Raw genomic sequence first — 27,847 nt, 5'->3', positions numbered from 1 at the left:
CCAGCAGAGAGGAGAAAGGGCTGGGAGAAAAAAAAATAAAAAAATAAAAAATTAAAAACAGAGTCTTTTGGAGTCAGCTGAGCTCAGAATACTGGAAAATGGCTGTGTCCCAAGAAAAGAGGCACAAAGAAGGTAACAACACCAGTCAATCAGCAAAAGAAGAGGGATGGGGACAGGCTCTGAAAAGAGGCTTTCTCTCTTTTTCCTTTTTTTCTCCCCTCATTCTAAGTAGCTCATTAGAGAAAGCCTCAGGCATTTTCAATTGTCAGCCTTGATCCAGGCAAAGGTAGAGTAAACAGAGTCAGAGAGACAAAGGAGGAATTCAAGTGTAGAAGTAACTCCCTTTTGTATCTTCCCTAATAAAAGGGGGGTAGGGCACAGCTCAGTGGCTGCCTTCCCTCAGAGAATTTGGACCCCAGGGCTTGGGGGGCAAAAAAAACAGAAACAAATTTAAGCTTGGCTTCTGACACCCTCGGCCCCTGGTCAGGACAGGGTCCGCTGAGAATTAAAGGGGCAACACCTCTTTACACCAGTAGGGAGCTGCGGGCTGACAAGCACCATCAGCTGGACAGGATAGGAAAAGCACAGAGTATGGAGGCCTCACAAGAAGGTCTGACAATCTGCTAGGTCTCACCCTCAGGGAAACCTGATACTGAATACAACCTCCTCCTGGGACCTGGGCCCATCTGGTCTGGGAAAGCCTGATTGGGGTAATCAAGGAAATCAGATGCCTAGACAACAAAAAATTACAAGTCACACTAGGAAAAACGAAGATGTGGCCCAGTCCATGAAACACCCTTAGGCTTTAACTGAGATGCAGGAATTGAAACAACTGATTATTAATCAAACAAATCTACTAAATCAATTCAAAAACCAAATCAACAAGTTGAGGAAAGATATGGCAAAAGAGATGAAGGATATAAAGAAGACATTGGACAAACATAAGGAAGAACTCAAAAGTTTGAAAAAACAATTGCAGAACTTATGGGAATGAAAGGCACAATAGAAGAGATGAAAAACACAACGGAGACATACAACAGCAAATTTGAAGAGGCAGAAGAAAGGATTCAAGAACAGGAGAACATGAGAACAGGACAGCTGAAATCTCAAACACAAAAGAACATATAGGGAAAAGAATGGAAAAATATGAGCAGCATCTCAGGAAACTGAATGACAACATGAAGCGCATGAATGTACGTGTCATGGGTATCCTAGAAGGAGAAGACAAGAGAAAATGGGCAGAAACAATAATGGAGGAAATAACCACTGAAAATTTCCCATCTCTTATGAGAGATATAAAATTACAGATCCAAGAAGCACAGCATACCACCAAAAGAAAAGATCTGAACAGACCTACGCCAAGACACTTAATAATCAGATTATCAAATGTCAAAGAGAGAGAATTCTGAAAGCAGCAAGAAAAAAGCGATCCATCCCATACAAGGGAAGCTCGATAAGACTACGTGTGGATTTCTTAGTAGAAACTATGAAGGTGAGAAGGAAGTGGTATGATATATTTAAGATACTGAAAGAGAAAAACCTCCAACCATTAATTCTGTATCCGGCAAAACTGTCCTTCAAAATTGAGGGCAAGTTTAAAATATTCTCAGATAAACAGACAATGACGGAGTCTGTGAACAAGATACCTGCTCTACCGGAAATACTAAGGGGAGCACTACAGACAGATAGGAAAAGACAGGAGAGAGCGGTTTGGAGCAAAATATTCAGTGATGGTAGTATAATAATGTAAGTAAACTGAACATAGATGACTGTGAGTATGGATGAAAGAGGAAGATTAGGGGCATGTAGGACACCAGAAGGAAAGATAAAAGATAAAGACTGCGACTATATTCCTTAGTGAAACCTAGAGTTGACAATAATTGTGATTAAATGTACAAACATGTTTTTACAGGAAGGAGAACAAATGAATGTCAACTTTGCAAGGTGTTAAAAATGGGGTGGTATTGGGAAAAAACTACAATCAGTGCAACTAGTCTACAGTTAACAGTAACACTGAAATATGCTTCCATTAACTGTAACAAAGGCAATACACCAAAGCTAAATGTCTGTAAGAGGGGGTATATAAGGGAGGGGTATGGGATTCTTGGCATTGGTTGTGTTGTCTGACTTTTTTATTGTATTTTATTTTAATTTTATTTTTTCTTTTGTTGCTTTTTAGTTGTCATTTTTTTTCTTTGTTTCTTTTTTCTCTTTACTTTTTTCACCTATTCTTATTTCTTTGTGGAAGAAATGGAAATGTCCTTATATAGACAGTGGTGGTGAATGCATAACTACGTGATTAAACAAGAAACCACTGATTGTTTACTGAGGATGGAATGTATGGTGTGTGACTAAACCATCTAAACAATAAACAGTGCTGGAGAAAACGTGGAGAAAAGGATGTACCCAATCACCGTTGGTGGGCAAGCAGAATGGTGCAGCCCATCTCAAGGGCAGTACGGTGGTTCCACAGGAAGCTAAGCAAGGGGTTGCTATATGGTCCTGCAACTCAGTTACTGAGCATATACTTGAAAGAAACGAAAAGAGGGACACAAATGGACATTTGGTACAGTGAGGTTTATGGTGACAGTATTCATGATTTGCAGAGGAGGGAGTTGGCCTAAGGGTACACTGACTGATGAATGGAATGGCAAACTGTGGTGTATACATACAATGGAATACTGAGCTGCCATAGGGAGTGAAGTTGAGAGGTGAACAGATATTGAGGACAGTTATGTTGAGTAAAATAAAGCAGAAATGGAAAGAGAAACATTATAATGCCTCACTAATATGGACTAACTATAATGTACAAACTCTGAAAATTGAGTCTGAGAGCACAGGTTATCAGGGGAAGGTTTATGGTAAAGGTTCCTAGACTGTACGCTCTTACAGCAGTTACGTCTATTCCTGAGTTGTGATGGTTATTTCTAAATTCTGAGATGCTGAGCTCTTTGTGAATAACCTGGTCAGTTCCCGGAACTTTGGGTATCTGTGTGACACCTGAGACTCACAGCCAGAGTCCGGCAGCTATGAATGTTAGCATTACCCCACAGAGCAAATGTTAAGGAATCTGAAAAAAAGAGATCAGATTTCAATTTGAGACATGAACGAAATGGACTTGGTTAGGACTAAGGAAAATCAGACTAAAGGGTAATTGTGCCAGTTTGAATGTATTATGTCCTCCAAATGCCATTATCTTTGATGTAATCTTGTGTGGGCAGACCTATCAGCCTGAAATTCTGTGACTGAAATTCTTTGATTGAATTCTTAGATTGAAATTCTTTGAGTGTTTCCATGAAAATGCACTCCACCCAACTGTGGGTGATGACTCTAATTGGATAATTTCCATGGAGGTGTTGGCCCGCCCATTGGGTGGGTCTGAATTAAATCACTGGCACACTATATAAGATCAGACAGAAGGAGTGAGCTTGCTACAGCCAAGAGGGACACTTTGAAGAAAGCACAGGCGATGCAGATGAGAGATAGTTTGAAAACAGCTGTTGAAAGCAGACTCTTGCTCTGGAGAAGCTGAGAGAGGACAAATATCCCAAGTGCAACTAAGAGTGACATTTTTGAGGAACTGCAGCCTAGAGAGGAACATCCTGGGAGAAAGCCATTTTGAAACCAGAACTTTGGAGCAGACGTCAGCCGCGTGCCTTCCCAGCTAACAGAGGTTTTCCGGACACCACTGGCCATCCTCCTGTGAAGGTACCCAATTGCTGATGTGTTACCTTGGACACTTTATGGCCCTAAGACTGTAACTGTGAAACCAAATAAAGCCCCTTTTATAAAAGCCAATCCATCTCTGGTGTTTTGCATTCTGGCAGCATTAGCAAACTAGAACAGTAATGGATGATAGCGTCAATGTTTTTAAACTTCAACTTGTGTGAGACCAAAGAAAGAGCTGTTTATTAGATGCAAAATCTGCATTTTTTTGTATCACACTACATAATTTAACTTGTGTGGTTAGTTTATTCAACCATTGGATAGGGAGTGAAATCTGGTTGGTCTGTAAAGGTTAGTGCAAAGCCCAAATATATCCCAGAGTAATCTGGGCAGAAAATAAAAATGTATCTGCAAAGCCCTCTTGAGAGACTGCAGAAAACTGGAAACATTAAATTTCCCCACCTAGGGAATTAATTTTCTCACAAGCACTGGAGGCTACCAATTTAGAAGGCTAAGCCCTTGAACTTGGGGCTTGCCCTTATGTAGTTTCTCCCTACAAAGGAGAGGCTAAGCCTACTTAAAATTGTGCCTAAGAGTCACCCCCAGAAAACCTTTTTTGTTGCTTAAATGTGGCTTCTCTCTCTAAGCCAACTCTGTAGGTAAACTCATTGCCCTCCTCACTACGTGGGACATGACTCCCAGGGGTGTAAATCTCCCTGGCAACGTGGAACGTGACTCATGGGAATGAGCTCAGCCCTGGCATCATGGGATTGAGAAAGCATTCTTGCACCAAAAGGGGGAAGGGAAATGAAACAAAATAAAGTTTCAATGGCTGAGAGATCTCAGAGTCGAGAGATTGTTCTTATGCATTACATATATATATAGATATAGATAGATAGATACATAGATAGCGCTTTTTAGTTTTTACTGTATTGGAATAGCTAGAAGGAAATACTTGAAACTGTGGAACTGCAACCCAGTAGCTTTTATTCTTGAAGATGATTATATAACTATATAGCTTATAATGTATGACCATGTGATCGTGAAAACTTTGTGGCTCCCACTCCCTTTATACAATGTATGGACAGATAAATAGAAAAATATTTGAGGACAAAAAGTAAATGAATAATAGGGAAGGATGGGATGATTTGCATGTTCTTTTTTACTTTAACTTTTATTCTTATTCTTTTTTGTGTGTGGTAATGAAAATGTTCAAAAATTGATTGTGGTTATAAATGCACAAGAAAATTTAAAAATTAAAACAAAAAATTTAAATTTAAATTAAAAAAAAAAAAAAAAAGGAAGAAACACAGATATAGGGGCAGCCTGAAACCAAAAAAGGAAGACTTCACAGAGGAAACAACATGGAGCTAGGGTTTATGTATCTGGGTATGCAGGGTAAACAACAGGCAACTGTAAACCTATATACAGTTATACAACACAAGTTAGTATACCAATATTATTTTGCATATTTTTGTCTACCTCTATCTGTTACATGTCTCTAACCTTATTTATATTACTATACTCTTACCAATTAACAAAGCTCTATCCCTAAATGTTTTAACATTCCCAAAGTAAACAGGTTTTTCTAAATTTTAACCCAAAAAGGTTAATCCAAAATATGCTAGCTTAAAATGTGCATACTCTTCCATCTAGCAACTTCATTTTTAGGAATTTATCTTAAAGGGGAAGAAAACATATGATATAAATGTAACTCCATATGAAAGAACTGAAAAACCGGTATAGGCTTACAATGAAATACTCTACAGCTATTAAAATAAAGCTTGATGTATTTGTTAACATGAAAAGAAAGACATTTATAATATAAAGAAAAATGTTACCAAACACCACAATCCCACTTTTGCATGAAAAAATATTTATATAGTTACATATACATCTGTAACTATATGTGTGTATAAAAATATATGAATATACGTTTATAATATAAAGAAAAATGTTACCAAACACCACAATCCCACTTTTGCATGAAAAAATATTTATATAGTTACATATACATCTGTAACTATATGTGTGTATAAAAATATATGAATATATATAATACATATATATACACATACATACATTTATATAAAAGATTTTGAAGACAGAATCTACGGTTTATACGAATGTTCATTCTAAAAAATTTGGGTGAGTTCTCTAACCTCTGTCAACTGATGTTTCTTCATCTCTAAAATGTACAGTATAAGGTTCTTATAAACTTTATACAGTGTCTGACACTGAGCAAATAAATAATATACCATGAATTTGGTTAGGTCTCAGTGATGGAATGAAGGACGACTTTTTTTCCTTTTTTTTTTCCAACAAGAAAACATGAATTGCTCATGTAATCTTATGTTACTTTTAAAACACGCAATGAAAAATCTCAGTTTCCACTATGAATGAGAGGGAGGTTTTTGAGTCCAAGAACTCTTTTAAAAAGAATGGGATTGAGAACATCTTCTTGACCAAAAGGGGGATGCAAAATGAGACGAAATAGTTTCAGTGGCTGACAGATCTCAAATGGAGTCAAGAGGTCACTCTGGTGGACATTCTCATGCACTATATAGATAACAGGTCTTAGGTTTTAATGTATTGGAATAGCTAGAAGTAAATACCTGAAACTACCAAACTCCAACCCAGCAGTCTGGACTCCTGAATACAATTACATAATAATGTAGGTTACAAGGGGTGACAGTGTGATTGTGAAGACCTTGTGGATCACACCCCCTTTATCTAGTGTACGGATGAATAGAAAAATGGGGATAAAAACTAAAGGACAAATGGGGTGGGATGGGGGGATGATTTGGGTGTTCTTTTTTCACTTTTATTTTTTATTCTTGTTCTGGTTCTTTCTGATGTAAGGAAAATGTTCAGAGATAGATTGTGGTGATGAACGCATAACTATGTTATCATACTGTGGACAGTTGATTGTATACCATGGATGATTGTAGGGTGTGTGAATGTATTTCAATAAAAATGAATTTAATTAAAAAAAAAAAAAAAAAGAAGTGAAGTGCTGGTACATGCTACTACATGGATTAAACTTGAAGACATCATGTTGAGTGAAATCAGCCAGTCACAAAAGGACCAATATTGCATGCTTTCTCTTACATGAAACACTTAGAGAATAGGCAAATTCTTAGCGTTAGAAAGTAGAATAGTGGTTACCACAGGTGGGGGTGGTTGGAGAGAAGATGTAGGAGAGCATTGCTGAATACGTATGAGTTTTTATTTGGGCTGGTGAAATAGTCTGGAAATAGTGGTGAAAGTTACACAATTTTGTCAACATATTGAATGTCACAGAACTGTCTACTTAAAAATAGTTAAAATGATTATGTTATGTATATTTTAAAAGAAACCAAACAACCCATTAGCAGTTTTGGTAATGGTGGTAGTAATGGTAGTATATTGTGAATGTAATCAATATCACTGAATTGTACACATGAAAGTGGTTAAAACGGGAAGTTTTGTGATGTATGTATGTGACCACAATAAAAATTTAAAAAACAAACAAACAACAAAAAAACACTTGAGCAATCACAGAAAATGGGTAAGTGCATTATTTACCATGGAACAGCCAATCTCCAAAAAGTGATAATCTATTCTATTATTAAATCAAAGGTTATATTCCAGAGTAGAGATTTGTACTTACCAGAATACAATGTAAATTGGTTAAATTCACAACCTCACAGACAGTTTTTATTCTATCTATTAATTTTGCAAAATAGTTGACCATTTCTTCTCTTTTAATTATTTTTGCATATCGAGGAAAGGTGGGTGGAAGTAGCCTCTGGTTAACAAGGGGCTCAAAACCCATCATAATTGGATGATCTAAAAAGGAAAAAAACACACAAAAACAAAGTAACATAGATGAGAATTTCAAAGTTTCTCTATTTCAATGTTTCACAAAAGCTATTAAATATAAGAGAATGCCAGTTTTAAATGCATCTCCAAACAAATTTGCGTCACAATATCTAAGTTGATTTTACAATTTACTATTAATATATCTATAAATATACAATTTTAAAATGATGAGCAGATTTAATAACCTAGAATTGCAGTTTGGGGTTTCCCTACCTCAAGTAGGGATGAAATTCCTATGCATGAAGTTAGAATTTATTTGTATGCTCCTCTCCATTCTTCACACACATTTTGACTTTTTCCCACATTTTTCTGGACACCATCCATACTAACGGTTAATGGCTAAAGTGATTCCTATTATGAAAGTCTCAGCTCTGTTAATCTCATGCATACAAACTTTGTAACCATCCTATACTAGATATATTAACTTGCTTGACTAGACAAGAGGGTAAGAACCAAGATATAAGAGTTCAAAGCAGTTATCCAGGATATAGGATATGGCTGAGCAGGAGAGGTGCTAAAAGCTGGTCAGCAGTTGCTTTTGTTTTCAGGCAAAAGGAAAAATGAAAGGTTAGAAGATTAGCTTTACCAAACTCTATCCATTCCCAGAATAAATGGCAGCAACATTTCCCCCTTCTACTTCGTATCTCTATCACACAATTTATCTCAAACTGTCTTATATTAAAGAAACCTAAATAGACCCTGGGGCACCTCAACAAATGAGCTGAGAACAGAATGTAATTTCACAGCACTTTCTACCTAGCATGTCTTCAATGAAGTTTTCCTGAATTGAACTAGATAGAGATCAGACAAGCTGACTTCTCAATTCCCTTCTCATTTCACAAGTATGTACGTGTATAAAAATTATCTTGGTTTTACTGTTAAAATTCTTCATACATAAATGCCAAAAATCAGTTTTAGTACAAAGAATGCCAAATATGATGATTTGCCCCTCACACTAGCACTACTCAATCTTTATTTTTCATCTTTTAAAAATAAAATAAAGTACAACTTATTTTCCAAACATTATGAAACACTGGTTTAAAGTGTTTTAGTTACCAAAATTCCTGTTAGATCATTGGTCTTCATAATCAACAGCACAAGGTCCTTTAATAACAGATTTATAGTGACAATGTGCTTTGGTTGAACTGAGCAAAATAAGTTTAAAAATAAATTAAACACCAAAATTAAAGATGTGGCAATATATTAGTCAAGAGAGATAAAGACATTGTATCATTTTAGAAAATACCTCTCTCTTGAGTTAGGCAGGCAATTTACAGTTAGACTTATTGAAATAATGATTTTTGGATGCCTGAAGTTGGAAGAAATTCAATCATCTATCCTAATCACAGGTCCAAATATCCTAATATTATCTACCTATCTATCTATGTATCTATCTATCTATCCATCTATAAATCTACATATTTTGGAACTTTTAGTGTTTATTTTTGATAGGTTATATGTCGAAGTGATACAATTTTTTCAAACAGAAAAAAAGAATATACAACAATAGAAAACATGTCTTCTGCCCACTTCAGACACCCAGTTTACATATCAAGAGGTAACCACTACAAGTATCTTCCAGAAACGATCTATGCACATAAAGAAATACAGGGCTTATATAAACCCTCTTTTCTCAACTTTGAGGCATAATTTACAAACAATACAAACATTAAGTGTACAGTCCAATGTTCTGAAAAATACACAACCATGAAACTATTATCATAGTAGATGTACAGAACATTTCCATCAAACAAAAATGTTTCCTGTGCCCCTTTCCAGTCAATCCTTCCCATATCCGGCACCCATGGAACTGCTTTCTGTCTCTACAGATTAGACTTTTCTTTCATACTTTCACACAAAAAGAATCATAACAGTATGCACTCTTTTATGACACTTCAATGCTCAGCATAATGGTTCCAAGATTTATGCTTTATGTTGAATATATCAGTAGTTCATTTCTATTTGTTGCTGAGTATTTCACTGTACAGATAGGCATAATTTGTCCATTCACATGTTGCCTTTTCTTAAACAAAAATATCTACATATCACACACTGATTTGCTTTATGCTTTTTTTTTTAAGTTAACTTTTTTCCTTTTGAAATAACCAAAAAAACCTCAAACTTAAAGTTGTAAGTACAGTCAATACCCCATCAACCTCGAGTAGAGTATAATTCCTATGAAGACAAACTCTTACATAATCACAATAAAACCATCAGAATTAGGAAACTAACACTGAGCAATTACTAACATGTAATCTTCAGACCTCATTTAAGTTTCACAAACTGTCCCAATAGCCCTTCATATCCACTTTAGAATCACAAGTCGCATTTAATTTCACTGTCTAAGTCTCTTTCAATCAGTCTTTTCTTTACTTCTATGACCCTGACACTTCTGAAGACTAACAGGCTGTGAGTTTTTTATACTGCCCTTTCAATCTGGGTTTCTCTGTTGTAGATTCAGATTTCAAATTTTGGAATATCACAGAAATGATGCTATATTCTTCTCATTGCATCTTATCAGCTAAGTGGTAACCTGTCTCACGACTGGTGATTTAACATTTATCAGTTAACAAAGGTGGTGTCATGACAAACTCCTTCACTATAGTTACTCCTTTTCCCTTTGTAGTTAATATTCTGGAGGCAGCCCATCTATATAAATATCCTCAAAATTTCAATTTATCCATTCAGGTATTTATATCAATCTGGAATCATGGTTTCTCTTTTATTCAACAGGTTATAATGTTACAATTATTAACTTAGGTGTTCAAACCATCCCCAGTTTTGCATGTATGAGCCCTCTTTAAGCTGTTTCTTGGTCTTATTGATATTTCTCTATCATTCTTTGAGCATTTCCTCACTTCTGGTACAACATTCCTTGAGTCCTTGCAAGTGTGAAAATATCCATCTGAGTTTCACTTGAGAGAGCTGGGACAGGTATAAAATTTTTGGGTCAAAAAAATGGTGATGGTTGCACAAACCTGGGAATATACTAAAATCCACTTTAAATGGGTAAATTGTATGGTATGTGAAATATATCTAAATAAAGTTGCTTTTAAAAATGTTAAAAAAAAAAAAAAACACCCAACAAACAAAACAAAACAAAAACAAAATTCTTGGGTCATGGTTCTTTACCTGAGGACTTTGTAGATATTGCTTCACTGCTTTCTGTGTTGAATGCTATGAAGAACTCTGAAGGTAGGCAGAATGCAAATTATTGCTTTATATCAGAAGTAAATTACCAGGCTGTATCTTGCTACTAATAGTTCTTTGTCAATTTTCCTTGGGAAAAATTATATACTTTCAATCTGTAGACTCAATCCTGTTATTTATAGAAATCTGACATTTTCATGTTCCATTATATGGTTCTCTTAAAGGGCATTAGTTATGAATATACTGAGTCTTCTTTGGCAATTATGTTCTTACTAATACCCCAAATATCTTTCATTTCCATTTTACTCTGTTGTTCTTTTCTCAGCTTTGACCTCCATTCCCTGTACAGCTTTTCAGCAATGCCCAGTGTACTGTTTGCCATTTTCAGTGAGGTCTTCACTTTGAGTATTTTATTTTTCTCTTCTACTTCTTTCCTCAACTTCACCTGCTCACTTTTATTCTCCTTCTGTTGCTTAACACTTCTTCTTTTAGCCCTGATATTTCTACTTTCTGTTATTATTCTATAAAGGCTATTTTTAAATAAATTCTTTTAAATCCTCAAGAATAAATGGTTCTGGTGGGTGTTTTCAACATGCCATTTGTTTTCCCTATTCTTTTGCTCATTTTCTTGGAGTATTTGTGAATAAACATGCATGGGTTTCTTAAATTATTTCATCACTGAATGAGTGCTTCCTGAACTGGTTACTTGGGTGAGGTGTCAGGACAGTATTCAAGACTAGCAGAAGTCTCAGAGGACAACAAGCAGTTGATTCCCATACTGATGTGCCTGTGTGTACACGCAAAAGAGTTTACCTTTCTATCTCTTTTAACTGACAAAGACTATCAAAGTAGTATCTCATTGTGGTTCTGATTTGCATTTTACCAACAGCTAATGATGTTGAGCATCTTTTCATGAGCTTATTAGCCACTTTATCTCATTTGGAGAAACACCTATTTGAGTTCTTTGCCTATATATGTATCTATTCATTTGACTGCTGAGTTGTAAAAGTTCTTTATATACTGAAGATGCAAGTCCCTTACCAAATACATGATTTACAAATATTTTCTCCCATTCCATGGGTTGTATTTCCATTTCTTGACGGTTTCCCTTTGCAGCACAAAAGCTTTTAATTTTAATGAAGTCCAATTTTTTTTCTTTCCTTTTTTTTTTTTTTTTTGCTGGTGCTATTTATCTAAGAAACCACTGCCTAATTTAAAGTCACAAAGATTGCCTAGTTTTAAGAACTATACAGTTCTAGCTCTTACATTTAAGTCTTTGATCCATTTTGAGTTAATTTTTTATATATTGTGTAAGGTAGGGGTCCAACTTCATTCCTTTCTATGTGAATATCCAGTTGTCCCAACACCATTTGTTGAAAAAACTACTCTTTTACAAATGAACTGTCTTGGCATCCTTCTTGAATATCAAATGATGATAAATGTTAGAGTTTATTTCTGGACTCTCAATTCTCTTCCAGTGATCTGGGTCTATCCTTACACAATCACACTGTCTTGACTACTGAAGCTTTGTAGTAAGTTTGAAATCATGAAACATCCTCCAACCTTTTTCTTCTCTCCACTGAGTTCTAGTTTGCAGAACTGCTGTTGACAAGTCTGATAACATTCTAATTTGATTCTATGTATGTAACCTGTTTTTTCTCTCAAATCTTTTAAGATCATCTATTTCTCCCCACTACCTGAAATTCCAAGATAACATGTCCCGATATAGTGCTGGGCTCATTATTGGTCCTTTCAGTATGGACGCCTATATTATTCAATCCCAGGAATTTCACTTAAATTTTCTGATTTCTTTCTGGAACTCCTTTTATTATACAGTGGACCTTCTGGACTTATCCTAAAATATACTTATCTCTTTTCTCCTTATTTTCATGTCTTTTCTTTTTTTGCTTTACTTTCTCTAAACTTTCCTTAACTTTTACGTTCTAATCTTTTTTTTTTTTTCATTTCTGTTCTTATATTTTGAATGAAAAAGAGCCCTTAGTCTCTCATTTTTCCTTTTACATAGCATCTCATTCTTATTTTATGGATACACTGATTCTACTTTATTTTTTTTCCAAGGTATTTTGTTTGCTTGCTTGTTTTGTTTTCTTTCTTTCAGGTTAGAGATTTCCACCCTTGACTGTATGCTCAAATTTGAACCTGATTGGAGCCTTTCTAGAGATCTTCTGTGTTAACTTGGGTTGCCTCTTGACTTTCCTTACAGTTAGCTAAGAATTCAGTTCTTTGGGGTATGACTAAATCAGTGCCCTTTTGTCTTTCTGTTTTCCAGCTTCTAAAGTTTTGTTGCATTTGGTCTCTCCTGCCTGTTTTTTTCTTTTAATCAATTATGCCTATGTAAAAGAATCACTTCATCATTGTTTCAGAGGAGTTTCAGAATGTGAAGTGCATGTGCTCAATCCATCAACTTTAATCAGTCATCTTTCAATTTATAAAAAAAAAAAAATGACCAAGTCCTCTGAAACCTAAGTATGCCAGATTTGAAAATATACTCCAAAAGTAACAATCAATTTCAGGCAACGTAAATTTTAATATATTTTTCATTTCCATTAATAACTGTTAAGAATGCTCACAATCTAAAGGGCAAATTAATCTTAACCTATAAATAACTATGAAAGAACATGGGATAGAGAAGCTTATCAGGAGAGCCTCACTGGAGATAATTTTGAGTATCATTTTGAAAGGTGGGTTAGAATTCCACAAACATATAAAAGTAGCATAAGCAAAGACAAAGAGCAGCATTTTTCCTTTCCTCCTTTGTTTCTTCAACAAAGATATTATCCAACGTTCTGAACTTGTCAAGCCCTGAATGATCCATGTCCACTCCTTCAATTTCAGTTAAATACCTGATATTAAAATGCATGCAAAACCTGTCTTTCTATCCCAGAACCAAGTATCTACTTTCCTACAGGGCTGCTCAATGTTACCATACAAAAAACTACCATTAATTAACTCTGAGCTGCCCTTCTTAGCAATCTCCTATACCCAAACCAGTTTTACCTTCTGCATCTTCATTAAGACATCACCATTCGTTGAGTAAATCCAGAAAGCAATCCTAGGGTCAAGTTTGATTCTTCCTACTTCTTCCCTGATTGCCACTGTTTCCAAGTCCTACCAATTCTGCCTCTTCAGTTATAATAAGATGGCGAAATGAGTAATTTGAGACCAAAACTCACCTACACTACTGCTTTCTCATCATTCTTATTTGAAGAGACATTTTAAGAAAGGCAGTAACTTTTTATTACATAATTGTTAGCTTTATGCTTAAGGGATAATGACAAAATTAAACCAAACCAGCTGAAAAGTATTATACAGAAAACTAAGCACAGGGTGAGTATTTTCTAAATTTAAAACTTCACTTGCCAAGTCGTAAGATTACACTTCTAAAGTTTATTCAAGCTCTATTTATGCAAACCATCTTTCTGCTACTTCATTTGTTGGCAGACCATAAAATCAGAGCAACAGTAGAGAACGTATGCATAGGCTATTTTTATTTAGCACTGGTCTGAAATATAGAGAAGCTGTAAGCCACACAGACAACTAATGACCCTCTGACAGTTAATATCCTCAGTTTGTTCAGTTGTAGATACAGACCAGAACAACCTACAGTAGTCAGGAAATGGCAAAAAGGAGAATCAGCCTCTAGTAATCTGGAAGAATCTAATTTTACATCACTAGTAACTTCTTGATATACAAACCAACAAACAAATTACTGTGAAGTCATGTGTTATGGAGCGGTTTTCATAAAAAGTATTCTTATACCAGATTTCAAAGTACTGAAAAGTTGTGGAAACATTACACCTTTCTGTAAACACATCCTAGATAGTTTGCCATACATAACAGTTTTTTTTTTTGCATTTCTATCCCATGGTTACAGAATGCCACCTAGTCAGTCATCTCATAACACACTGCCCCTCATGGAAAAAATGTAATGAATTAATACAAATAGCACAAATGCTAGAAACATCAAGATTATGACAATACTGATTCCCTAACCCAAACCACCTTCTTGACTGACCCACTATCTAATGTTTGAATAAGAAAAAAATTCATGGGAATGAAAACACCACAACTGCCGTGCATAAACAGAGGAAAGGACGAGGGTGGAAAAGGAAAGGTGTCTGAATCAGTAAAAATTCATCTTCCTGTAATGGGACAAACAACTGGGAAATACTAATTTAAGTATCATCTCACTTTAATGAATTTTAAGAATAATCAAAATTTGCTATACAGTACCTCAAATGTTAATCCAGTTACAACTTTTTACCACAAAGGTACACTGTTCCTTATATTTTATTTTATTTTTTATTTATTTTTTTTAAATTTTTTTTATTTTGTTCCTTATATTTTAAAAGGTGTATTTCATAAACAAAGTCTACTGTGTGCCAACAATGTGCCAAGCACTGTAGGGATACACAAATAAGATAGTTCCTGGCCTGAAAGTACTCAAAATCTCTTGGAGAGACAAATAGGTAAACAAGTACGACACAATGTACTAAAAAATGCTACAACAGAGCCATATATGAGATGAAATGAGGGAACACCTAGGCTTGCCTAATAGAGTCCAGGAATGCTGTGTAAGGGAGTCGATGATCTTTCAGACAAAGGAGTAAAGGGGAGAGGTGATTCAAAAAAGAATGACAGAAGGATTACCAGGCAGTGTAAATATCCTGAGACCTATCACTAAGATACAGGAAATGATCAAGTTCTATAGTCCTAGGTTTTTGGTGTAAAATAAATTTAAAGAGAAAGGAGACTAAACACTCTATATAAGGCTATGGAGCAAAATATTCCAAGGTCCAGACAAACTGACTTCAGTGAACTCATAGAACAAAACACACACCATATAGTGTGGATGGAAAAAGTAAGAGTAGGAACAAAAGGGCCAGTTACCTCCTTTTGTGGTATCATTCTGCGCCTGGATGCCATGATGCAATGAATTATGAATGGCAGAAAGAAGATCTGCTGCTTGAACCATCAATTTTTGAGCTTCTGCAACAGCACTGGTCTAGCAAATAAATCACCAAAAACATTCTTACATATTCTTTCACTGAAAGATATACATTAAATAGGAAAATCCTATAAACAATAATGAAATTAAATGCTTTTTTTAATGACATTGGTTTTCACAAACTATTCACTTAATATTGGATGCCCACATCCTGTTAGGATAGAAATTAACTTTTTACTCACATCTATATCTTGTAGGATTCATAAATAATTTAAAAAGGAATCATTTCTAGTTTATTGTTAATCTTTAAAAAAGGGATGCAAGCAACAAGAAAATGGAAAATTTCAACATTTCTACTCTGCCAATTCATCAAGATGAACAAAAAAAAAAAAAAAAAAAACAAGGGAAAAAGAAAAAAATAGAATTACAGAAGTTAGATCAATGGTAAAGGCTGGATCTCCTACTTACCACTTACTAACTATTCACAGATTTGTCTGTACTTGATTTGAGTAAATGCAAATATAGATAAAAGATCAAATTATTGCTACCAGGGCTTGATTTTAGTTCTAACGGGCCTATCTAAAATTCTCATTTTTACTTTCCTCTTTTCAATTCACAAAATAAAAACAACCCATACATCAATATACAGATAAAATGCTTTACAGCTATTTTTAAACCATTTCAGCTTCTACTACTTTATTTACTGATAAGCAATATAAAATGCTATTTTTACATTAATAACAGACATGGATATGTTATGGAGTAGAATGTAAAATACATGTGACTTTTTAAGAAAAACATCAGGGCTACTACGGTGTAAATGCATCAAATACTAAAAGCTATACCCTTTTCATCAGGGCAATTCAATGGAGAAGTTTCAGAACTACTCCAGTATGGTATTCCATCCAAAAAATACTAAAACATAGGTGGGCAGATAATAGTAAATGCCCTTACCTCTTTCTTAGTAAAGGCTATAAGCACTGTCAGTAATACTCGAGTAAATTTCACTCTGCTGAATACAGCTAAACATTGCTGGTGCTAAAAAAAAAAAACAAGAAAGGACGAGAAGTTAATACAAAGTCTGTCAAAGAAATTTCATTTTAAAATGAATTATATTAACTCCTAAATCTCAAGGTCAGTAACATACTATATTACAAACACCTTCTCTTATAATATTTTAAATGTCTGAAAATGAGCTCCAGAAAACATAGTAAAACAAAACCTGTAATTCTAAAATAGAAATACAAAGAAAACCTTCTGTATCAATAGGACTGATTTTTTTTCCCTACATCAAAAGCTACACCATTATCTCAAAAGTGACTTAAATAGCATTAAAAGGAGAGCTCACTGAGCAGAGTCAGAAAATTTAGGATCTCATCAAAGGTTCAACTTTTGAGCATTTTTTCTTCCTACCTCACAGAATACTGAAGAGCTTTGAAATCATGTATCTGAAAGGGGTGTGTTATCACTCTATCAAAATAAATACAAGGGAAATAAAATCCCTTGCAATGTCCAATTTTTAAAGAAATACCTTAAAGAGAGCTTCCATAAATTATAACGCAGTTCATAAAACTACAACATTAACAGGTAGACTTCTCTGATATTATCTACCAGAAAATAAGTTCAATTACTTCTAGTTCAACTTCTGGATCTCTTTCTTCTCCTTGCCGACTTCGAGTACTCTAAAATTTTAAAAAAGGTGAATTAAAACACACACCTATAAAAGTATTAGATTATATTCAAGATAAAGAACTAAATGAATAATTGAGTATACACAAGAATCTATTTTTAAAAATTGCGGTAAAAAACTGTGTCTAGTATTTAGTTTCCTCCTATTAAAACTATACATGGAAAGTTCATTTTGAGATAAGTTATAAAATCACACAAAAGAATCAGGCATTGAAAACAGCAAAAGCAAAAAAGTGAAATAACACAAGCAAAAGTACATAACACACAGTTCTACTTTTCTTTAAAATGATCTATTAATTGAAATTCCTGATGCTCTCAAAACCAACCCCCCTAAATTAGTAACCTTTACAAGTCACACCATAGAGTAAAGCCACATGGTAAATATCGATCTGTTCTACGTTAAAACGCAAAACATCTTGCTAGTACAAAAGTGAGATACGAGCTATTTCTTTTGACAAAATTCCATGGCATTCTGGCAAAATATATGGGTTCTAGCCCTGGTGCTGCCACTTACTAGTAATGTGCCCTTAAGTAAGATTAGAGAATCTACTTAACTCTTCTATAAGTCTATTTCCCTCCTCTAACAGCAGGGCTTTGTGCATTTAATTGCCTGCTTCACTGAGTAACTGTAACTATCAAAATAAAACTATAATTAAAATTGCTTTAACAACCATACTGTTTTATTCAAATTACAGAAATAAAATTTTCCTTTTTTTAATCTATATGAGAACCAAATCATCAGGGTCATGTGGCCAAAGAATGTCATATAGAAGAAAGCTAGCCTCTCCACTTTCGCCAGGTTTGGGATACAAACATACTGAGCTCACTTGCCATGTTCTGGACACTCTACTAAGTATTAAAAATACAAAGATGAGGAATATAGCCCCTTCCTATAACAAATCTAAAAATTTAGTAAGGGAAGAAATGCTATTCTTAAAATAGCATAATAAAATTCTAAAATACTGGCAAAAAGTTAAGAATGAAGAGGATTAAATTTCCAACTTTTAAAAGGAACTCTTCTAGCATTCTCCAAATTCATTACAAAAAAGTTTCAGCATATAGAAGGGAGGAATGTGGTCCTATCTATGCTAGTTATTTGCAAGTAGCTAAAGTTAATGTGACATTTAGAAAAATACCAAAACACTATAACAAAGAAAAGAGAAAAAAACATACCTTTACTCTTCTCTGCATGTCATCTTCCACATCTTTTAGCATGCCTAGAAAAAGACATAATGAGTTTTAAAAAGAAACAAATCAAATGTAAAACTTGTAAATTATCTTTATAAATAGTTTTACCTGTAACTCGAAGATCTGTCACACTGTTAGCCATTTTAAATCCGTAAGTCATTGACTGAAAATCTTCCTACACATAAAAGGAAAAATTAAGCCATTGAAGAGTAGCCACACCTTCCACCATACTTCTCTCACAAAATCGCTATTTGTTAATAAGATTAACGGTACTGGAATGTCATCCTGCTAGTTTAAACACTGCTATCATACATACAAGTTTTCCTTATAGGCATAATCTTAAAACACCATATTCTAATGTTATCTCTGGCCTTAGTTTCAGTTGCTTGTCCTCATGCAATTTAAATATACCTGCATTTAATATGTTCATCTCCATAATAAGGCTAATGCTAATCCATAAAATAATTCAAACTTAAAAGTATTCTCACACTTCCAAACATTAATAATTAATGCCTGATAATAGGGTTGCAAGATTTAGACAAAACTCCTACCTCAAAATTTATTAAACAACATTTGTTTATACACTGTTAGGTTACATTGGTTAAGCCTCAGCAAACAATTACTCAAAGTGACAGCAAAATCAGATTTCCAGTTCATCCCATTGTGAAGTAAAGTATAATTCACATGAATTCCTCCAGCATAATCATTTAAAATATTGCTAAATCTTTAATAAATTATTTTTCTGGACTCACTTTGAAGAGTATGAATTAATATCATCTGGCTGGTTCAATTAAGAAGCCACGCAACCCATTAAAGGAATGTTTCTGCAGATTACATTTCTTATGAAAATGTTCACAAAAGCCTAATATAATGCAGTAATTACAGAAGTGGCCACTACAGCAAAATTTCTGGGTTCTGAACAACAGAATCATTGGGTACTCACTTAATGCCAGTAATTACATCAACAAAGAAAATAAGCATATCCCTGGCCTCAAAGAGCTTAGCTAAGGTTACTGAATGACTGACAGGACTAGGTCTTTTAAAATCTCAAGTTCTGTTAAGAGCGGTAAGCTTATCCTCCACATAAAGTTTATATTCTATCTCTACTTGGACATCAAGTAGAATTCTCAAATTTTTTACCTCTCTAAAAAGGAACTCTTGATAACCACTCCCTAGAGTTTACCACACAGCTAAATAGCAACACCATCTATAGCAGTTACTCAGGCCAAAAACCCGGGACTTGACTCTCATCTTCCCAAACCCTGTATGAAAATCCATCAGAATGACTCTATATGTTGGTTCTATCTTCAAGTTTTATCTCTAATTGAACCACTCTCACCCCTTTCACAGCTATCTCTAGTGCAAGTCACCACCATTGCTAACTTGTACATCTATAATCACCCCCAGAAAGGTCTCCCACCATCCATACTTGACCCTCCTAAAATTCATTCTCCACCAAAAGCCAAAGAGATTATTTAAAAATAAGTCAGACCATGTCATTTCCCTATTCAAGACCCTTTACTAGTTTCCTACTTAGAATAAAATCCAAAATCCCATCATGACCTATAAGGTCACACATCATGTGGCCCTGGTCTCTCTCTCATATCCATTGTAAACCAGACAGACAGGCCTTCTTGTTGTCTTTCAAACATGCCAAATACGTTCTCTTTTCAGGACCTTCGCACTTGCAGCCCCTTTTCCTCAAAATGCTTTTCTTAAAGATATTTACAAGGCTCCAACCATTACTATATTCCAGCCTCTGTTTCAATGTCAATTCCTCACATGGAGGATCTCCCTGAATGCTATAGCTAAAACAGCACTTTATATCCTTCTACTCTGCTTTACTTTTCTTCATGGAATGTATCACCACCTGACATTATTTGTTTACTTAGACATTGACTATTTGTCCCAAGGAATGTATAATCCACGAGATCAGGGCATTGTTTTATTCATTGCTTTATTCCCAGAGCTTAGCTATTCGTTGAATGAATGAATGACTTATTCCAGGGCAGGGGTCATAAACTCAAAAGGCACATAAGCTACTTAAGTCCATCAGGCTGACTAGAAGATACTCTCTGGGGAGTGGGGGGGACTACAACATATGCATCTATAGGAAGTCAGCCAATTACCCTGATGAGGCCATGAATGAATTCAGTGAGTATGGTCAAGTGACCTAACTAATCACAAGAAAACTCTAGTTTTTTCATATTTTTAATGTGAAATTTTCTAATTTTTAAAACTCTAGCAATTAAAAGTTAACCCTAGGTAGGACAACATTATATACATGAACAAACAAGAAAACCTGTAACCCCTATTGCTGAACTGCTAGTTTGTCAAGATTCTAAGGAAAACAATTTGTCTGGGAGAATACCATATCTTTGTGTGACAAATACAAGTTTCAGTAAACAATAATTTAAGTCACTGAAGGATTAAGAGGAGGTTAGTTATGTAGACAGATTGTTGCCATGAACGGACCAACCTTGCAGCTTTGTGGACCTGAGGAAGGCAAGAGTGAAATCAAATTGAAACCAGGGAGACCAGTTAGGAGACTATCCAACAGTCCAAGCAGGAACTCATGGTGATTTGTTTTGGGATTATAACAGTGGAGGTGATGAGAAGCTGTTGAAAGCAGGACACAATTTTGAGGTAGACCCAACAAACGGTGGACTGGATGTGGGGTATGAGGTAAACTGTGCAGTCAAGGATGATTTTCAGTTTTTGGTCTGAGAAATTGATAAATGATGGTACTATTTACTGAGATGGGGCAGACATTGGGAGGAACAGGTCTAAGGACAGAAATGGAGTGCAATTTTGGTTATACTAAGCTTACAGTTTCTTTGATCATCCAAGTGAAGATTTCAGGAAGGTACTTGATTGAGTCTAGAAGTCAGAGGAGGAATCAGGACCAGAGAAACAAATTTTGGGTTTCCTCAGCATTTAGTTAGCATTAAAAGTCGCAAAACTAGAGAAAATCAATCTAGGGGGAAGGTATAGAGAAGAAAGGCAGCCCAGGAGTATTCCAACCTTTAGAGGAGCAAGCAAAGGAAACAGACTAACCAATGAGGTAGAAAGAAATCCAAGAGACTGAGGTATCAAGAGGATGAAAAGAAAGAGTATCTCAAAGAATGGCCAACTGGGTCTAATGATGCTAATAGGCTGGAAAAGGAGGGGTCAGAAAATTGGAGTTAGCAAGATGGATATCATTAAGGACCTTTAAGGCTAGTTTCTGTGTAATGGTGGAGAGGCAATGTCCAACTGGAATGGGTAAGGGGATACTGAAAGAAAGTAATCAAATTAACAGCTCATTCAACGAGTTTTTTTGTGGAGGGTAGCAGAAAGGTGAGATTGTAGACATAAGGAGGAATGGGATTGAGGGAACTTGAGTTTCATGTTGTTTTAAAGTGAGTGTTGTTAAAGCATGTTTAAATGCCAATAAGAATAATCCAATAGTGAAAGAGAAAACTAGTAATTTGATACAAAAAGAAGGTTAATAATTGCAGCAGGCCAAGAGAGGACAGAATCCAGAACATAGGGAGGGGCTGAGCTCAGATTTTAACAGGGATACTTTCATTTTAGGATAGAAGGCAGAGTTTGCGGACACCAACAGAGAGAGGTTAGCACTTCTGATGGGGAGATGATGAGATATTTCTGATTACATTTGATTGTGTCCCATGTTTCAGTAAAGTGGAAAGTAAGCTGAAGGGGAAGATTGGGCAATGGAGATTTGAGAAGGGAGTAAAAAACATGGAAAAAATCACCTTGGAAACTAGAAAAGCAAATTTACCACAGAAGTGTTGTAAGATAGGATTGTCTCATGGTGTTGAGTGCCCATCTGAGATTTACAGTCCTAAAATTAAAGTGAGAACAGACACACAGATGCACGTTTTCTCTAGCAGCCTTCTGCTGCTTGGGTGCAAGCAGGGAGCAGACAAATGGTTGGGTTTTGCCAGATAAACAACACAAAAGATGAGAGGGGCAAGGGAGTTAAGGGTATTTGAAAGACTGATTTCCCACTGGACCATGGAAACGAGAACATAAAGAGGATAAGAGAGTAATAAAGCATCAAGATCCATGAACTGGAGGTCTCTGTGGAAATGAAGGATAGCTGGAGTAAGAGAATCAGATAAATAAACCAGAAAGTAAGTAGTACCAGTCAGAGGGTATTTGTTCACTTATCCCTACACCATTTTCTGAGTGTCCTATAACGGATGACACAGACTAGCTAGGTACTGGCAATATAAAAGTAAAGTACAATCCCTGCTATTATAAAGCCTGTTGTCGAATGGGAGAAGTAACATGTCAGAACACGTAAAGCCCATATTCTTTACAGCATCTTTACACCACTGCCAAGACAATTATAAGAAGTTAGATATATTTAGGCTTCTATAAAACATAACATTTAAAACAATGCAGCCTTAAATAGAGTAAACGTTTGTTTGTGTTTTTGATTTAGTGATTTTGTTATATGGACTCATTCATTTCAAATGGAAAATGGGAAATGTTGTCAAAATTATTAATCCAAAAATAAAGTGTTTTCCTCATTTAACAGTTTATCTTTAACCTCAGTTCTATACTTTAGAGGGTTTCTCTTACCTCAATATCTAAATAGTTGCTTCAATTATTCATCATATTACATGTTTATTCATATGCATCATCTTCTTTAAATACTTAAAATAATCATGAGAAAAGCAGTTACTATGTTAACTTTTATAGTATTGACAGATGATGACAATTCTTCTAAAAATCAGTTTTCTACTTGAATTGCCAGAAAATAAAAGTATTCCAAAAATAAAAGAATTCCAAAAAAAAAAAAACCACAACGCAGCCTTGCATGGAAATTTAGAATAGTAAAGTATTTACAATCATAATAGTAACAAAACATGCAAATACACCAATACTGAAAGAGATTACAAAAACAATAATCTTGACTGTACTAATAATGTAATATAATAAAGTAAATTTTTTTCAATCCCTTCTGAAACTTATCTATTCAGATATATCAGCTGAGATTTACTCTTGCTTTAAAAATTTATTTTACAGATAAAATACTTTGCATAAAGATTTCAGGAGCTCCTGAAATGATTTTGGTTTTTTTAATCTAAATGTGAGTACCTACTACATACAAAATACTGGGTAACACAGCAAGGGTATGAGTTTAAGCAAATTATGGATACAGATATTTATCCCAGAATACCTTACATGTTCATTAATAACAGACTGGTGATTTCTTATACACATGGAATACTAACAATGAACAATTATTAAGTACTTACTATAAGCCAGGTACTGTTCTAGACAATCCACATGCATTAACTTTGTTAATTCTCACAGTAATGCTCCGAGGTGGGTACTATTACTATTATAAATGACATATTATAGTTGAGGAAACTGAGGCACAGAAAGATTAAATCCTCCAAAACCACAAAGCTAGTGATAGTCAGAATATAAATCTAGGTAGTCGCACTCACTAGAGAATATACTTTATAACTTTTATTTTAAAAAACTTTAAGATTATGAAGTTAAAAAAATAGTAAAAAGAACAGTGAATCTTGTGGTGGACAATGTCCATGATTAACTGTACAAATAAAAAAAAATTCTCTCATGAACTAGAGCAGATGCATGACACTATTATAAGGAGTTAATAATAGAGGGGTATATGGGACAAAAATGTACCTATTGCAAACTACGGACTATAGTCAATAGTAATATTTTAATACTCTTTCATCAACAGTAACAAATACCCCACATCTATACTATGGGTCAATAAAATGGAGTGATAAGGAGTATGGGAGGATTAGGGTTTTCTTTTTTATTTTTATTTCTTTTCTGGAGTAATGAAAATGTTCTAAATTTGATAATGGGGCTGTATACACAACTATGTGATGATACTGTGACCCAGTAATTGTATACCTCGGATGGTTTCTATGCTGTGTGAATATATCTCAATAAAACTGTATTAAAAAAAAAAAAACAGTAAAAAGAACTCCGATACCATCATCCATATTGCCCAAATTAACACTTTACATTTGCACTATTATCTGTATTTTCCCTGAACTTTTGAAACTAAGTTACAGACCTGATGCCCCCTCCTTACCTCTAAATATTTCAGTGAAACTTCCCCAAAACAAAGACATTCTTATATAACCACAGTACAATGATTAAAGTCAAGAAATATTTGTTATCTAATCTATAAACATTAAAATTTCCTCTACTGTTCCACTGATGTCCTTTTTAGAGTAAAAGAAAAACATTTTTCTTCTAGTCCAGGATCTAATCCAAGAATATAAGCTTTTAACTGTAATGTCTCTTTAGTTTCCTTTCATCTGAAAGAGTTCCTGTGACTTCTGTCTTTCCTGCCCTGACATTTTGGAATTGAATAGGCCAAAAGTTATTTTGTAGCATGTTTCTCAATATAGTTTTGCCAGATGTTTCTTCATGATAAAATTCAAGTTAGGTGCACATTTGGTAGAAATATCACAGAAATGATGTTGTATCCTTCTTAGAGCACTGTATATGGAGGCACATGATGTCAATTTAGCCCATTATTGGTTATGTTAACTCTGATCACTTGACTGCCAAGTTTCCCCACTGTAAAACTGCCATTTTTTCCCTTTGTAATTAGTAAACATCTTGTGGGAAGATACTTGTGGGAAGTTATTTTGAGGGAAGAGACTAGGTACATATCCTGTGCCTCATACCTTTATCTACTAGTTTCAGCATCCTTTCATGAATCTTGCCAGCAATAATTAAGCAGAGCCTATACTCTTAACAAGATGCAATAAAGCCACTAAATATGATGTGTATCTACCTACATGCATTGGAATGTTTACATAATTCCATCATGCTAAATAAAACGCTCATGTATACATATTACAGAAAATATTCGGAAGGATACACACTAAATAGATAAGTGTTTATTTCCTCTTTGCCAGGAGAACCAGGAACTTTACCATTTTAGTTATTTTTGTGTTAGTTAAAATTATGTTCAGCAGCATGTAAAAGAAAAATACAACTACAGCGTCTTAAGTGATGCAAACTTTTATCACCCCAAATAACAACAGAAGTAATTGCTGGTATTGGTTCAGATGCTCAACCACATCAGCAAAAAGTGCATTCTACCTCCACCATCCTAAACTCTTTGACTCTTTGTCTCAGATTTTCACATTTGTCACTTAATGTTCACAAAATGAAACACTACCGCCAGATATCACATCCACGTTCAACAGAAATGACAGGTAAAGGGCTAGTACCACTATCTATCTTTCTTATCAAGGAAGCAAAAGAATTGTAAAGACCATCCATAACACAGTAGCATACTTGGGATGTTCAAGGAACAGCAATGGGTGTGATGAACAAACTGAGAAGAAGGTATGAGGGCCCACATAACCTTGGGGATCCCGAGTCCTGCAAGGAGTCTGGACTTATTCTGAGTGGGATGGGAAGTTTCTGAGTGGGGAATGTCATGATCTGACTTTCATCCTGAAAGGATCACTTTGGTGGTTGAGTACAGAAGAGCCTGTAGTGGGGTTAAGAGATCAGTTAGGAAGCTACTGCAAGAGTCTAGCTGAGAGACTGCAGTAGCTTGGAGAAGGGTGTGTTGTTAAGGGAAGTGAGAATGGTCAGATTCTAGAATTCTAAAAGTAAAGTTGACAGCATTTTCTAAAAGACTGTTTATGGGGTGTTAAAAGAAGAAAAGACAAAGATGACTCAGATTTGTGGTCTAAGCAAATGAAATTCCAATTATGGAGATGGAGAAGACAGAGAAGAGCAGAATGTTTGTTGGGGGCATGGTAGTGGATTAGAAGCCCAGTTTTGGGTGGGTAAGTCCAAGATGCCTATTAAGCATCCAAATGGTGATGTCAAGCAGGCAGTGGGCTATGTAAGTCTGGAGTTCAAGGCAAGGCCCAGGTAGAGATAACCCAGCAAGATGCGGAAAAGTTGATTAAAAAGGACTTAGTGAAAGACGGAAAAGGACCCTACACTAAGGAGCTAAGTAACGAGTGGTTTTACAGAGGCCAAGCAAAGAAAGCACTTCAGCAATTGGGCATGGTATTCCATGCTATGGATAAATTAAGATGAATACTGAAAATTAGACCACTAGATCTATCAACGTATCAGTTGATAGTTCCCTGAGGTCAAGGTCACCATCTAGTAGTGGTGGGCACAGACGTAGATGCATAGCCACAGTTCACACTGATGAGAGATAATAGAGATAAACGCAATAATTGGAGTGGACCATAGCATTATTGTTAAAACCAGTATATTACTGAAAGCAAAAGAGTATGCTATTAATTACGCCAGGAGGAACGATGCAAACTAGGACTGTTCCATGCAAGCTGGAATGTATATTCAGCTGTAACAGAAGGATATGCTAAGAAAGGGCAGAGTAGATAACTGAACTCTGGGGGAGTCAGGAATACAGGATACAAGTTTAAAGCAGGACTTTGCCTTGAAAGGGTGAGCGGAACTGAAAAGGTCTAACAGAGGGAACATCCTGTGCACGAAAGAGGATTATATATACAGGACATAGAACTATAATATGCCAGGGGGAGAAGGATGTGCAATAAAGCTTGGGGGTAATATCATGAACAATTATGCTAAGGGTTTTGAAATTTATGTAGAGAGAAGGAAAAAAAACGTGTTTTCTTTCACTATACCTCTTGAAGTCATACTAAATGATAGTAATATAAACCCTAAATGACAAATAGAATAGAAGACAACAGAAAAGATACACAGAGCAATTTTTGGAAGATGCAAAGTGAATGGACAAACGATAATGGACTGGGAGGCGGGGCAAGATGGCAGACTGGTGAGCTGTATGTTTTAGTTACTCCTCCAGGAAAGTAGGTAGAAAGCCAGGAACTGCGTGGACTGGACACCACAGAGCAATCTGACTTTGGGCATACTTCATACAACACTCATGAAAACGTGGAACTGCTGAGATCAGCGAAATCTGTAAGTTTTTGCGGCCAGGGGACCCGCGCCCCTCCCTGCCAGGCTCAGTCCCGGGGGAGGAGGGGCTGTCAGCTCCGGAAAGGAGAAGGGAGAACTGCAGTGGCAGCCCTTATCGGAAACTCATTCTACTGATTCAAACACTAACCACAGATAGACTGAGACCAGACACCAGAGACTCTGAGAGCAGCCAGCCCAGCAGAGAGGAGACAGGCATAGGAAAAAAACAACACGAAAAACTCCAAAATAAAAGTGGAGGATTTTTGGAGTTCTGGTGAACATAGAAAGGGGAAGGGCAGAGCTCAGGCCCGAGCTCAGGCCCTGAGGTGCATATGCAAATCCTGAAGAAAAGCTGATCTCTCTGCCCTG

At 35.5% G+C, this 27,847-nt stretch overlaps 1 protein-coding gene across 7 annotated transcripts in view; it reads right to left on the bottom strand.

Moving 5' to 3' along the window:
* NAA35 (N-alpha-acetyltransferase 35, NatC auxiliary subunit) overlaps window positions 1-27,847 on the bottom strand; it is a 114,609-nt gene that overhangs the window by 36,951 nt on the left and 49,811 nt on the right. For all 7 annotated transcript variants that reach the window (XM_037797940.1, XM_037797939.1, XM_037797942.1 and 4 more), the window contains 6 exons: window positions 18,635-18,701; window positions 18,512-18,555; window positions 17,281-17,331; window positions 16,604-16,687; window positions 15,592-15,706; window positions 7,319-7,497 (listed from right to left, as the gene is read on the bottom strand). In XM_037797940.1, the coding sequence (XP_037653868.1) occupies window positions 7,319-7,497; window positions 15,592-15,706; window positions 16,604-16,687; window positions 17,281-17,331; window positions 18,512-18,555; window positions 18,635-18,701 (540 nt within the window). The remainder of the gene's footprint in view (window positions 1-7,318; window positions 7,498-15,591; window positions 15,707-16,603; window positions 16,688-17,280; window positions 17,332-18,511; window positions 18,556-18,634; window positions 18,702-27,847) is intronic.

Source organism: Choloepus didactylus, chromosome 10, assembly GCF_015220235.1.
Source record: "Choloepus didactylus isolate mChoDid1 chromosome 10, mChoDid1.pri, whole genome shotgun sequence".
NCBI lineage: Eukaryota > Metazoa > Chordata > Mammalia > Pilosa > Megalonychidae > Choloepus > Choloepus didactylus.
This window is presented reverse-complemented; position numbering and strand designations above follow the sequence as displayed.